Source organism: Aptenodytes forsteri, unplaced genomic scaffold (genome assembly GCF_000699145.1).
Source record: "Aptenodytes forsteri isolate BGI_AS27 unplaced genomic scaffold, ASM69914v1 Scaffold83, whole genome shotgun sequence".
Lineage (NCBI taxonomy): Eukaryota > Metazoa > Chordata > Aves > Sphenisciformes > Spheniscidae > Aptenodytes > Aptenodytes forsteri.
The window spans coordinates 3,153,874-3,167,370 of NW_008795371.1; the positions used below are offsets into that span (position 1 = coordinate 3,153,874).

At 51.8% G+C, this 13,497-nt stretch overlaps 2 protein-coding genes across 2 annotated transcripts in view; one reads left to right on the forward strand and one right to left on the reverse strand.

Annotated features, from left to right (window-relative positions):
• Positions 1-120, reverse strand: part of STRC (stereocilin) — a 21,015-nt gene extending 20,895 nt beyond the window's left edge. Inside the window, exon 1 of the mRNA XM_019472364.1 lies at positions 53-120. Coding sequence (XP_019327909.1) covers positions 53-120 — 68 coding nt within the window. The remainder of the gene's footprint in view (positions 1-52) is intronic.
• Positions 121-464: 344 nt separating this feature from the next.
• PDIA3 (protein disulfide isomerase family A member 3) lies at positions 465-7,964 on the forward strand. Its single transcript, XM_009280450.1, is given in 13 exon segments — positions 465-485; positions 867-905; positions 907-1,024; positions 1,526-1,633; positions 2,566-2,695; positions 3,176-3,292; positions 3,435-3,560; positions 4,116-4,298; positions 4,821-4,929; positions 5,738-5,866; positions 6,585-6,664; positions 7,208-7,265; positions 7,556-7,964. Coding segments are annotated over 13 exon segments (1,338 nt in total). The 3' UTR covers positions 7,676-7,964.
• The last annotated feature ends 5,533 nt before the right edge of the window (positions 7,965-13,497 follow it).

Sequence of the window (13,497 nt, forward strand, 5' to 3'; positions counted from 1 at the left end):
ATTTGCTGCACCAGCTCTTCCCGGCGGCGGTACTGTCCCGGGGGTGGCTTACGGATAGGCTTCGGTCAAATAAAAGCTTTGCTGTTGCAGTCCGCTAACAACGCCTGCCGGTGTGCGCATCGGGCCTTTTCAGGGCTCTTTAGATCTCTGACGGGCTTCGTCTCTTTGAAGATTTAGACGCCAGGGAACGATCTGGAAGCTGAACCCTGCGAGGGCTGCTGCCACTCAGATGGTGTGCAGAGCATAAAATGGGTGTGTACTAGTGCGTAAAAGAGGGCAGGAAGAAGCCTTCTTTGAGCGGTGTAATCTAGTCTGAGAACTAGCGTAGTGCTGTACTTCATGGTATTGTCCCTTGACTCTAGTAAGGGTTGCTGTCCAAGAGCTTTCTTTTCCACCAGAAAACTTGTATGGTTTTCTCAAATCAGGGTCTTCCTTTCTGGGAAGTGGCATGGACTCTTGACATCATGGCCTCCTTGTCAGTTGAGGTCAGCCTGTTTTCTTCAGGCGTTGCAGAACTTTAGGACTGATAAGGTGCTGAGAACAGTTGATTCTTGTTAAGCCTGTCACTGATTACAAGAATTTACTCTTTCTAGTATTTTTCTGTCTGTAGTCTGGCCAAAATCGCGGCTACTTAACCTTTCCACTATTTCCCCAAATATTTTTCTGGGCCTGTCATTACACCCATGCTACCTCCTTCCCCAGTCTTGACCCTCCAGCTTTTGGTCTTGTAGATGCTTTGTGGATCCTTACACCTTTTGTGGAAGTAATCCAGCCTTGGTTAAAGACAACGGAGAGCTTTCAGACCCTCTAGACTTTATATGTGATAATGAGGGCAACGGCAAAGCCGTTTTCTTTTGTCTGTACAGGTGGCTAGGTCACTGAGTGGCAATGTTCCTCTTCCTTTAGGTTGACTGTACAGCAAACTCAAACACCTGTAATAAGTATGGAGTCAGTGGATATCCCACCTTAAAGATTTTTCGAGATGGAGAAGAGTCGGGAACCTATGATGGGCCCAGGACAGCAGGTAAGAGCTCGTCGGCAAGCATCTGGCTTGCCGAAATGGTGCTGGAAGGCAGACCCATGTATAATAGTCTTGTGTCAGGGATGTTACATGTGTTGAGGGATACAAAGAAGGTTCCCACCTACACACACGCGCGCGCCCCCCTTGCCCTTTCTAGAACTCTTTGTGCTGGCAGAGCCCTGGATGTTTAGTATCCCTTAAAGCTCTTTTTTAAAGGTGAAGGTTTCCACATTATCTTTAACTCCTAGTACCCTTGATGTGCGGTATCTGGAAAATGCTAGAAGGTTCCTATGTGAAGTTGGTAATAGCGCTCTTTCAATTCACGTCATATTTGTTGTATGGGAGAGGTGTATGGATTCTGCAGAAACAACTTTTGTTTTAGGAAGCTTGAAAAATGTCTTGTGGAATGTTGTACTGATCCCTTTAATCACTTTTTTTTTTTAAGATGGGATTGTCAGTCATCCATTGTACTGATCCCTTTAATCACTTAACTTTTTTTTTAAGATGGGATTGTCAGTCATCTCAAGAAACAGGCGGGACCTGCTTCAGTGGCTCTCAATTCTGTGGCTGATTTTGAGAAATTCATTGGTGATAAAGATGCTTCTGTAGTGGGTAAGTAGATGCAGTGCAGCACTGAAATGAGTGGACGCTTACCTCTGGGAGATGTCTCGGGAAATATACTGTGACAGGTTAAGAGGCAGTATCACAAGCTGTAGCAAGAGAAATTTCAGATGGACATGAGCAAAAAAGTTTTTCACGAGAACGATAAAGCAGTGGAACGTGTGCCCAGAGGGATTTCGAAACATTCAGTCTGGGAGATTTTCAAAACTTAGTTGGACAAAGTTCTGATCAATCTGATCTGACTTTGAAGCTGGTCCTGCTTTGAGCAGGAGGTTGGACTCGATGACCTCTGGGATTCCTTCCAACCTTCCCCCCCCCCTTTTTTTTTTTCTTTTTCCTGTGATTCTTCGACTGTCTGTCAGACCTCCTGGCACCACAGTGTGTATTTTTTAAAGTTTGTTGCTCTTTTGGCTGGCTGACAACAGGTATCTTTGGATTGCTAGAAAGTACATTCGGGTGCTGTCCCGTGACACTGGTAGGCTGTCAACATCGTATGATTTGATCATGGTTTACAAGTGGTAATAGCAGCTTTCCTTTGTGCAGATCAGGTGCCATCTTACAAGCATAACAGGACGAGTATTGATCAGCATTCCCAAACTTATTTGTATTAAGTATCATTGGCAGTTGTTATCACAGTAGTGTCAGATGGTTACAAATGGGTATCTTAGTGCTCAGAGGACAACTGCCTTTTGGCTGAATGACTAAGCTGGGCAGACTCTTGAGCAACTGCTGGTGGAAGGGAGGGAATGTAGAAAGGTTCCAGTAAAAATGGGAGAGAAGCTGTCAAAGATGAAGGCCAGAACATGCATTGGAGGACTTAATTCAGAAGTGATCTTTCAGTGCATTGTAGAGATAAACAGTGAGGGCTGCACAGTGACTGCTGCTGAGTTGGTTTGGGGTCACCATCTGTCTTTCTGCTGCAGGCTTCTTTGGAGATGCATCTGGTGATGCTTATTCAGAATTCATGAAAGCCGCCAACAACCTCAGAGATAACTACCGTTTTGCACATACCAGTGAGGACCAATTGGTGCAGAAGTATGAGGAAGATGGAGAGTAAGTTGTTTAACACAAGGATTTCTTGTTATTGAGACATCTGGAACAAATTCATGGATTCCAGTTGTTAACTGGATTCACTTTCTGAACACAGCTTAAGGTCTTGTTTCTTCCCCAACTGCCAGTGGCATATCTTTTTTATCTCTTTGGCATTGAGATGGAGAGGTACAAATGGTTGCAGGCTCTGGAGGGTTAGTGCCTGCCTCCAGATGGGAAGTATCTCAACAGAGGTGTTTTGCTTCCCCATTGCTTCTTATGGTGGGTTATTTTGTTTCTCATTGTGGCCTGTCTGAATAGAGGAGAAGGGTCTGACAGGTAGATCTAATACAATAGTGCCACCAAGAAACTAGACAGTCTTGTCGAAGCTATGAACAGTGAATGGGGGTAGTCACTGGAGATTGGGTTCTTGCCTCATCTAGCTGCCATCCTTGGAAACCCAGGGATACTTTAAACTAATTCATGATACCTGCTTCCCCTCAGGGGTATAGTCTTATTCCGTCCTCCACGCCTGACGAACAAGTTTGAGGACGGCTCTGTCAAGTACACAGAAGACAAAATCACCAGTGGAAAGATCAAGAAATTTATCCAGGAGAACATGTGAGTTCCTTAGGTCTTATTGATTACTGGCATTTAATGTTCCTGGGTGGGAAACAAGAGTGTGCTGCATCAAGCCCATTCCTGGGAGGTGATGGGTTCTGGGCAGTGAAACTGAAGCTGCTAACATCTGTCTCATTGATAGCTTTGGCATCTGTCCACACATGACTGAAGACAACAAAGACTTGATCCAGGGGAAGGACTTGTTGGTGGCGTACTATGATGTGGACTATGAGAAGAACGCGAAGGGCTCCAACTACTGGCGCAACAGGTACACAGCGGTGGGGGGTTAATCGGCTTCTCTCACTCGTTCCCTGCATCGGTGCTGTTCCATAGCTCAGTTGACAAAGTTTCTCCTACTGTTCGTATGTGAATTCTTCTCTCCCAGAAAGCTTCCAGCTGAGTTTCTCATCGGAACTATTGGGGTGGCTGCTGCCTGCAGAGCCCAAAGCATGCAATGTGTATCCTTTGAAACCCCACCTGCTTGTTTTTGGATCCCTAATCCTTAGACCTTAAGCATGAACTTCCTTACTGGTGTTGTGTGGGATTCTGTCCTTTCCCCAGTGCCCGAGACCCTGGTGATCGTGCTGCTGGGTGGAGGCTGAATGCGCACAACATTTGCACAGGCCTCATTCACAATAGACACAGCTTACTCCTCTGCTTCTCAACACCATTTCTATAGGACTCGCCTATGCAGAACACATCATGCCATTGAATTCCTTGTCCAGTGTGCACTTCAACTTGAAGGGTGTTACGTCATATGGAAGATAATGTTCCAAGGAATCATGCTTTGTGTTTTGTGTTTGGTTTTTTTTTTCCCCCTCAGAGTTATGATGATTGCAAAGAAGTTCTTAGATGCTGGCCACAAACTGTCTTTTGCTGTTGCTAGTCGGAAAAGCTTTGGCCATGAGCTTTCAGAGTTTGGTCTAGACAGCGGCGTGGGTGAGGCTCCAGTTGTTGCCATCAGAACCGCTAAAGGAGATAAATACGTCATGCAGGAAGAATTCTCGTAAGTTTTTGAACTTAGCAGTGTTGCCTGTCACTTGATGGACTTTGGTCTGGGGGTCTCTGACCAAATCATACTTTGTTAGCTTGGAGGAAACAGGAAAGCTGGATGTTACAGTTGGAAGAAATATTTGCTGGGTCAAATGGCTCCTACTCATGTGTTTTCCTGCCCTCTAGAGAGCTTGCAGCCCTTCCTGTTACACAAAGGTAGATAATTTAATTCAAGATATTTAAGTGTCTGGTTAGGAACTAAGATGCATTAAAGGGCACAGGAAAGAGTGGTACCTTTCTTCTTGAAAAAGAAACTTAAGAGTGCTGGAAGGCCTAAAATTCAGCCTCCTGTCAAAACTCTTGAGGGCATCTTTGCGCTTGTTCTGGGGTCTTCTAAGCCAGCCACAGACTGGTGCTCTGGGAGATGCAGGTGGCATCTGTTCTGTGGGTGGAAGGAGCTTAAATCAGCCTTGAAAGTTTTCCCTTCTCATCCTATATGTATGATGATAGCTGTAAAACGTCACTTCACTTTCAGCCGTGATGGAAAGGCTCTGGAGAGATTCCTGCAAGATTACTTTGATGGAAACTTGAAAAAGTATCTGAAATCGGAGCCTGTCCCTGAAAGCAATGATGGCCCTGTGAAGGTGAGTGCTGTATCAAGCATAGCAGCAGCTCCTACCAGTGGATGAAGAAATGCTGTTCAGCAGCAGCTTCTAGTCATATGTCAGTGTCCCATGCTGCGAGTGCTGCGTTGTGGCATCTTGAGAAGTCTCTGCTGTGATAGATGGAAGAATTCACTCCCTTGTTGTATTGCAGTTTTCTGAGCCAAGGGAGAAATGCAGCTTGCAGTTTTGATTCCATTTTGTTCTCTTGGCATAGTAACTGCTCCTTGAGCACACGAGTGACGTGCTCTACAGGTGCAGATCATCCAGATTTACAGGGATTACACGAAGGCCTGCTGTCTTGGCTTGTGCTCCCTCACGGCATGGCTTTCAAGTTGGTCGTGACTGCACTATTTCTAAGGAGTTACGTGTTCATCTCATCACTGGGGAGGGTGGTATAACTCCTGTCTTTCATCCCTCCCAGTAAATTCTGCCCTGAATGAAAGCGTTCCATGGCCTGGCTTTATGAAGAGGGTCTTACAAGGGAGTGGAAGTCACTGCTTGTTTGTGTGTGGATGGGGCTGGCCTCAGCCAGTCATCAGATGCAATCCTCACTTGCAGGTAGTGCTGGTACCCTATGACAGGTTTTTACCTGCAAGTTGAGGATGTTATAGCTTGGTGAAGAGTTGTGCGTTTGGTCATTTTGCTGCTTGCTGTGTGGGTGCAGCGTGACTCTTACTGCTTACTGTGGGAGGGCCAGGCTTTCTTGGGCAGAGTGTATGGAGCATGTCATGTTACAGCCTCACTCTTGACTGGGAAGAAACTAACTTGTATGATCAAACATTATCAGGTGGTGGTTGCTGAGAACTTTGATGAAATTGTTAATGCAGAAGACAAAGATGTCCTGATAGAGTTTTATGCACCCTGGTGTGGCCATTGCAAGAATCTGGAGCCCAAATACAAAGAATTGGGGGAGAAGGTAGGTCTGGGACTCTGTTGCAAACATGAACTAGAATTTTGCAGCACTAAACAATCCTGCAGGTTCTGTCTGTCTAGCCTTTGTGGTAACGGGCCATAATTGTGCATTCCTGAGGACTATGAGTTTTGGCAACTCCTGTGAATGCAGAAGTACATTAGCAGGATCTGGAGTGTGGTAGCAACCACACTAGTAGGTTTAGCCTGTGCCCTTTGCTGTGGCACATATTCCCTCAACTGGCAAAGTTCCGTTTTTGTGTCTTTTCCTTCTGCATGATTATAGTCTCCCGTCTGGTGAAGGATAACACTGTCCTGCACACTTTCACAAGTGGAGTAAATAAAGCTGTTCTCCCAGATCTGACCAGCCTTTTGCTATTTGGCCATCAGGTACCCCTTCTTCCTGAGCACTGCATATCCTCACAGCTCACTTTCTAGGGCTGAAGGTAAGCAGTTGCTCTGGGGTAAGCATTCTCCAGAAGTCATACCAGACCAATTGAGCAGGTGCTACTGGGAGGTGTGTGCTGTGTACAGCTGACCAAGGAGGGACTTTTTTTCCCATGCTCCTGTTGAGGCAGAAGAAAACGGCTCAGAAGAAACTTGTTCACCTTTTAGCATACCGTGTGCTCTGTCCTCTGACATCGCTATCTTAGATGATGTTGATTGGCGAGTTCCTGGTATTAACTACTATGGGCTGGTTACTAATAAGCTCTTTCTACCAACAGCTCAGTAAAGACCCCAATATCATCATTGCCAAAATGGATGCTACAGCCAATGATGTGCCTTCTCCATATGAAGTCAGAGGGTAGGTCTTAACTGTTGTTACACCACCGTGTCAGTGGATGAGTTCAGGCTTCTGTCTCTGACCAGCAACCGCAACAGAAGAGCGGAAAGAGTCTCCCAGGGAGGGTGGGTGGGGGCGATTGGCATGCAATTGCTAGGCATTTGCTTAGAGTGATGAAATGAAGAGTGAAAACAAAGGATGTTTATCTACCTTGCTTCTGTGGGATTCTGGTGTCCTAGCTATGCCTGGAGGCCTGTCTTGCTGAACCCCTTCCTCTGCTTTTGAATCTGCTGTGATTCTGTTCTTGGCAGTGTGAAAACAGTGCTGGGCTCGCTTTTCTGAAAACAGTTTAGCTAGCAAACTTGGACATAGTTGAGCTCAGCCAACTCTGCAGACATGGACAGGCTTTTGGAGGCCACACCTGCTGGCTTAAGAGCTGCTGAAGCTGTTACCACGTTAAACCAGAGGAATGCAGGGTGCGAGTCCCTTCAGTGAGGGCTAGCCTGCTGGTCTGAAAGAAAACAGAGCACCTTAGGAGCTCAGATGTCTTTTCTCTCTCCCCAGCTTCCCCACCATCTATTTTGCTCCAGCTGGCAAGAAGCAGAGTCCAAAGAAGTATGAGGTGAGTCTTTTGCTGCTCTTGCTGCTTTGTAAAGAAAGGAAGTAGCATCCAGGTGTACAAATAATGCCGAGCCTCTCTGGAGTTGCGGTGGCACTCTGTCCCATTAGTTACCCTGGGAACGCACCCGGTAGTACCTGCTGGGAATGTTCTGCTGCATGCTGCAGACCCACGGGGGAGAGCTCTGCTTGCAGTCACTTTGGTCTCCTGCCTGGCACCTGAACTCGCCCTCCAGCGAAGGGGAATCCCACAGGGAGTACAGGCACTGCCTTATTGTCTTGTGCTTTCTGCAGGGTGGCAGAGAAGTGAGTGACTTCATTAGCTACTTGAAGCGGGAGGCAACCAACACTCCCGTGCTGCAGGAGGAAGATAAAACCAAGAAATCCAAGAAGAAGGTGAAGGAGGATTTGTAAAGTACCCACTCGCCATCTTGTCAGGATGAGCTCTGTGTGAATTGGGGAAGCACTGGGCAGACTGGGGCCAGTTTTGGGTTGTGAAGAGCCAGTGACCATGTGGGCTGAGGGAACCCAGCTGCTGTGTCTAGTTCTGTTTAATTTCCTGCCGTCTCTTAGCTGCACTGTTTTGGGGCTCCCCAGACTGGTTTGTTTTGTGGTTTGGGAGGGGGTGGGGGGTAGGGTTATTTTCTAATTTTTTTTGTACATTTGGAGAAGTGAAACAATAAAACGACCCCCTTAAGACCAAGTGTCCCTGTCCTATGGAGACCTGTCAAACCTAACACCAGGATCCTGCTCTTCGTAGGCAGCGACTTCCTACTGTGAGCCTAGTGTCCTTCAGCGAGCCTTTAGAAGTCTGTTTCTAGATATTAAGCTCAGCCTTTAGTCTGTTCTCCTTCCTCAGCGAATGAGAGTCCTTCCAGAACGTAGTAGCAGCAACTGTCCCAATGTGCTGTGCTTCAGGTGCTATATTTATGCAGATTTTGGGCTTAGGGACTCTGGTCACAAATGCTTTTGCTGTCTGCATGCTGCCCAATAGGGTAGTAGTGCTGCCTCAGCGAGTTTAGAGGTACGTAGTACTTAATGTGACTGTTAGAGCTAGACAAGTGCAGGCATACAGAGCAGTCTGGCATAGGGCTTGCTCAGCAGCATACAAGCAAGCAGCAATAAATTAGCTTTTAAGCTGGTGCAAAAGTAGTTAAGTGTAGGGGAGGACTGCTACTAACTACATACTCTACCCAAACACAGGTAGGGCCGGTGCTGAGGGTGCTTCTCACAGCTAGTAGGCTTGTCTGTGGCTTGTGTGTGGTTAGGACAGTTAAGACCAGTTAATTGTAAGATCATTACTTTTCTTGGTAGAAAGCAGGCTGGTAGCTGTGGCTTTCTCTTGAGGAGGCAGAGGAATAGGATCCCACGCTGCAGTCAGATGGTGTGGGCTGTGACTGACCATCTCGGGGTACAGGCAGCCCTACCCTCCTTTGGCCCAGAATGTGCTGACTAGGAAGGTCAGGAGTGAGACAGTAGGTGAAAAGAGATGGGCTGTTGCCCTGGCTCTCTGAGTTTCTCGGGCTGCATGTGAGTTGAAGTGAGGATCAGCAGACTCGAGGCACTGCTGTGTTGCAGCAGTTACCATGGTGAGAGCCAGTGCTTGCTTTCTCTGTGGATTCCTCCCCCACATCTCCAAAGACTGTGTACCAATTATTTATTGCTGCTGGAATTCTCCAGGTACAGTAGATCATACGACGCTTAGCACACGGTTCTCTGTCTACAGCAGCTATGCAGTACAAGAATTTCTTCCCCAGCTACATCAGTATCTTAAACCACATCTACCTTCTGTACTCGCTGCTGGCTATCAGGTGCTCTGTCTCCCAGAACAGACATCAAGGCACCTTGGGGGTGGTGGGAGTGTGTGTGTGACATCGAGTGGTCCTTGCCCCTCAGGCTGGCAGGACCCCTGCAGCTGGCTGCAGACGCTAGTGCAAGGAACGGGAATACAACAGGCCCTACTTCTGACTGCTGACAGCTACCTTCTGTAAAACCAAACTGGAGCACTGCTTCCCTAATGGACAGGGTACTGCCCTGCATCAGGCAAGGGAGAGCCAGGGGAAGCTTTTCCGATCCTCGCTTGCTCCCTAGTCTGTGACTTCAGACGTGGTGGCAGCTGGGCACAGCACAAGTTAAGTTGTTCAGTGGGTTTGGCCCAGAGCCCTTCTCTTGGTAAGCTCGGTGCCGGTGCCTGGACCAGTAGGAGTGAAGTAAGCACAGGCTTGGTCAAAGCAGTGAAGCTTTCTGGCAAGAGGGACAAAGGATGTGAGAAAGGGTGTTGTGCTGGGGAGTGCTGGTGGCTGCCCAGGTATCCCTTACTGTGTGCTGCAATTAAACTGAAGCTAATGAGGCTTCAGTTGAGGAGAAACAGACATCTGAGGAAGGATGCACTGATGGCAGCAGGACATTCCTGAACCTCCTCCTTAATCTAACGCACGCTCAGGCATCTGCTTCTTCCACCACTTCAGGGACAGGTCCTGATAAGCAAGAAAAAACAAATTGCAGCAGTGGTTTGTCTAGCAGCTCCCACCTCCTTCAAACTGCAGAATCAGCCTTTTGATGTGAGACAGCTTCTGGTGGAGGTATTCACAGCGATTCTTCTCCTGCTGGTAGCTAGGATAAGTCTGAAGGGAAAGAAATAAAATGTATATGGATCAGTTCTGGGAGGGAAGCCAGTCCCTGCCCTGCATCTAGCCTCACCTTTTTGAAGTGGCTGTACTCATGCAAAATTGTAGCTTCAAGTGCCTGAAATCCCAAAGAAGTGGGTGAGCAGAACCGGAGCATGGCTGTATCGTGCCATCATGCCCCAGGGCTCCTACTTGCCTTGCGTTCTTCCGTTCCTTGTTTCAATGTCTTCATTTTGGCTCCCAGTTGAATGAATTTCTGGCTCACATTACCAATGTGAGCGTGCAGATAGCGGTACTCCGTGTAGTCTGCACTAAATGCTGCCTCGTAAGCTCTGCACTGCTCTGCTGAGCCGATGGTACGGTATTTCCTGCTGCAACCAGGAGAAGCTTGTTCTCCCTGGGCCTGCAAGACCTCTACAGCAGAGCCCTTGCTCTTGGTGGGGTGGGGGGCTGGCAGTGCTGTGTCATCTTGCCGAGGCCCTTGGCGCGAGGGGCAGTGAGCATGCAGGGCTATGACTCGGCTGTGCCTGGCTTGCAGCCCTTTCTGCTGTTGCTGTTGGAGGTGAGGCAGGTAGCTCGCCTCAGCCTACCCGATGCTGTGGGGCTGGGCCAAATTACACTAAGCGACAGGGAGCCCCGTGGCAGCGAGTGCTAAGCTCTCTTACCGCAAGTAATCCGGGATCTCTGCTAAGGAGGAACTGCGAGCCTGGGACCTGGCATCTGGCAAGGAGCAGAAGATCACAAGGTTTAAAGCTCTTCTGGAGCACCTCTCCTCTGCCTTGGCCAGAACCTGTCCTGCCCCTAGGCTCACTGGAGGGCCCCTTCCCCAGTGCCAAGCTTGCAGTTGCATGGCTCTGGTGGGCATAGAGCCCCTGGCCCACTGGGGAGATCCCAGGGGCCTTTCAGGGGGCCCTGGGGGACAGCAGTGTGCAGGGCACAGGGTCTGCCGTGCTGGGCCACGAAGCTGCAGCAGAGACGGCCCCAGGCCACAAGGCCCCAGTTCACCCAGGTTCACACTGTCCCCGTGTTTGCCTTGGCCTCTGTGCCAAAGCCCCTCTGCTTGCCTGGAGTCCTGTTTTGGGCCACCTGCCTCCTCCCAGGGCACCCCAGGGTCTGGTCCAGCTTCTGCTGCATGAGCTGGCAGGGCTGTGCACCCTGGGGCTGTGTCCCTGGCCCCCCTCCCCAGGCAGCCCCTCACCTCTGGGGGCAGAGAGGTGCTGCTCCGGGTGCCGGGCACTCTCCTCCCAGTCATCACCTGCCTCCTCCTCGCTCTCTGGGTTCTCCAGCTCCCCAGCATGGCTGCCGAGGGGCAAAGGCCCAGCTTGCTGCTGGCCCTGTGCTCCTGAGTGCCGTGTGCTGAGTGCCTGTGGGCAGCTCCGGTGCCACTCTTGCAAGCCAGGGCCGGACGCTGGAGCCCGGGACCTCTTGCTGGCTCTTGGATCTGAGAAATCCAGCAGTGCCAGGCGCTTCTGAAAGACAAACTCACTCTGCCGCAGGCCTGTCCTGGACCCCAGTGCTGGGACCTGGTGCTGCAGGGTCCCCCACCTGCTTCAGCCTGCGCAGCCCAGGGCCGCTGCATCCTTTGATTCGTGTCAGCGCTCAGGCGTGCCCTGTCCTTTGGGCTATGCCTGGGGGGTCACAGCAGGGCCAGCCCCCCCCACTGCTGCACTGTGCCCAGGGGTGGCTAGGACACAAGGCAGGGGCAGAGTCCAGAGCCCCAGAGCAGTTGGGCTGGGGGGGTTAGGGGGGGCTTTGCTGGGAAGGAGATGCAGAAAGGAAGAAGCCTGGTGCCTTTGGGAAGCAGCTATACTGAACCAGGCTCCCCCCACACGCACACACACAGGAGCTTTCTGCTGCCGCAGCCCATGAGCACTTACCACCCCCAGAAGGTTTCTGCCAGGGGCCTGAGGGGAGCTGTGCTCCGGAGGCTGCTGCAGAGGCACCAGGAAGGATGGGGCTGAGGGGCTGCAGTCCTGGCTCCTGGGGCACGAGACAGCAGAGACCAGAGACCGAGGCTGGAGAAAGTGTCTCCAAACACCAAGTGCCCGGGCAGCAGAGGGGAGGGTCCAGTCTTGCCCAAAGCGTGCCAAGTACCCATGAGTGAATGCAGCATGCCCATGGCCAGACCCCAGCAGCTATCAAGCACCCCCAGACCCCGCTGCTCTCACTGCTGCTTGCCTCAGGGCCCCCACTCTACATGTGCTGCGGCAGGGCAGCCTGCTGCTGCTCCTGGGCTGTGTTCCCTGGCCAGCCCTCCTGCGCCCGGCCCGCCAGGGTCCCCTTCATGCGGTAGCAGCAGGCAGTGGGATCCAGCTTCGTGACCTCAGGGGAGCGCAGCAGCGTGGGCATGCTGCAGCACTCCCGCAGCCGAGCAGGAGCCGCAGCTGGCACCCTCACTTCCTCCAGCACTGCCAGCAGTCGTGCCCCGCCGGGCCTGCCCGCCGGCATCCCCTCCAGCCACTGCAGGAGCTCGTGCTTGCGATGGGGCCGCAGGGCCCGGCGCTGAATCAGACTTTGAACAGAAGCCCTGGGGCTGGCTGTTGTAGGGACGTGGATGTGGCAGGCAGAGCCCTTCCCCAGCGGGCTGGTCACAGCGACCTTCTCAAGAGCTGTGACGCCTTTGCCTGTGGACACATCAGTACAGAACAGGGTCAGGCCCCTGGGGAGAATCACACCAGGTTCTGCTTTCCTCCCCCAACAGTCCCGGCACATAGCCCCCCCCACGCCCCTGTGCCCCCAGCCTGCCATGGCTGCCCCACCACGGCTGACGGGACAGGGACACTGTATAGCTCTCCCAGTGCCACTGGTGCCTCCTGCTCACTGGTGCGGCCTGAGACCCCCAGACGTGTGGAGCTGCCGCCTGGCCATGGCAAGCAGCAGCCGCCACATCTCAGGGCCAGCTGGTCCCGGAGGAGGTAGCGCTGTTGTGCCAGGGGAACAGCAGGGCCCCCGCAGCCATCAAACCCCAGCCTGGCAGGGAGCGGAGGCTCAGCACCCACTGTCACCTGGACCAGTGCCACCTATGGCTCCCCACTAACCATAGCCAAGCACAGCCGGATCAGGCTCAACAACTGCTCTGCTGCAGGGCTCCTTTGCCGGGGACACACGCTCCCGCAGCAGTGGGCAGGTGCTCTCCCGGGCACAGACTGTGATTTTCTCCTGGATGCTGCCCAGGCTGTCCAGCCAGCTCTGACCTAGCCTGGGAGAAGACACCACCTCCTGCCAGCCAAGCCCAGCCCGCTCCCCCTGGCCCCATGCAATGCCCAGAGAAGGCCCTGCACGGTGGGCACCCTGAGCAAGCCAGGGAGAAGGGAGTGTGTCCCCAGACTGTCTCCAAAGGCCCCATCTCCAGGGCTGCCGCTGCCCTAGCACTCTGGATGCCCCTACAGGGACCGGGGGCTCAGGATGCCGTGAGCTTGGAGAGGGTGTCGGGGACTTCTAGATCCCAAAAGCATGAGGCTGCTCAGCCGGGGCCATCAGGGACCAGGAGGAGACCGGGATCAAACCCGACTGGCGAAAACCGGCACCCCGGGGCAGCGCTCCCACCCGTCCGTGCCCACGGCCCCACCGGTGGCAGCAGGGCTGGGGCTGACCCCGAGGCGGTGCCGC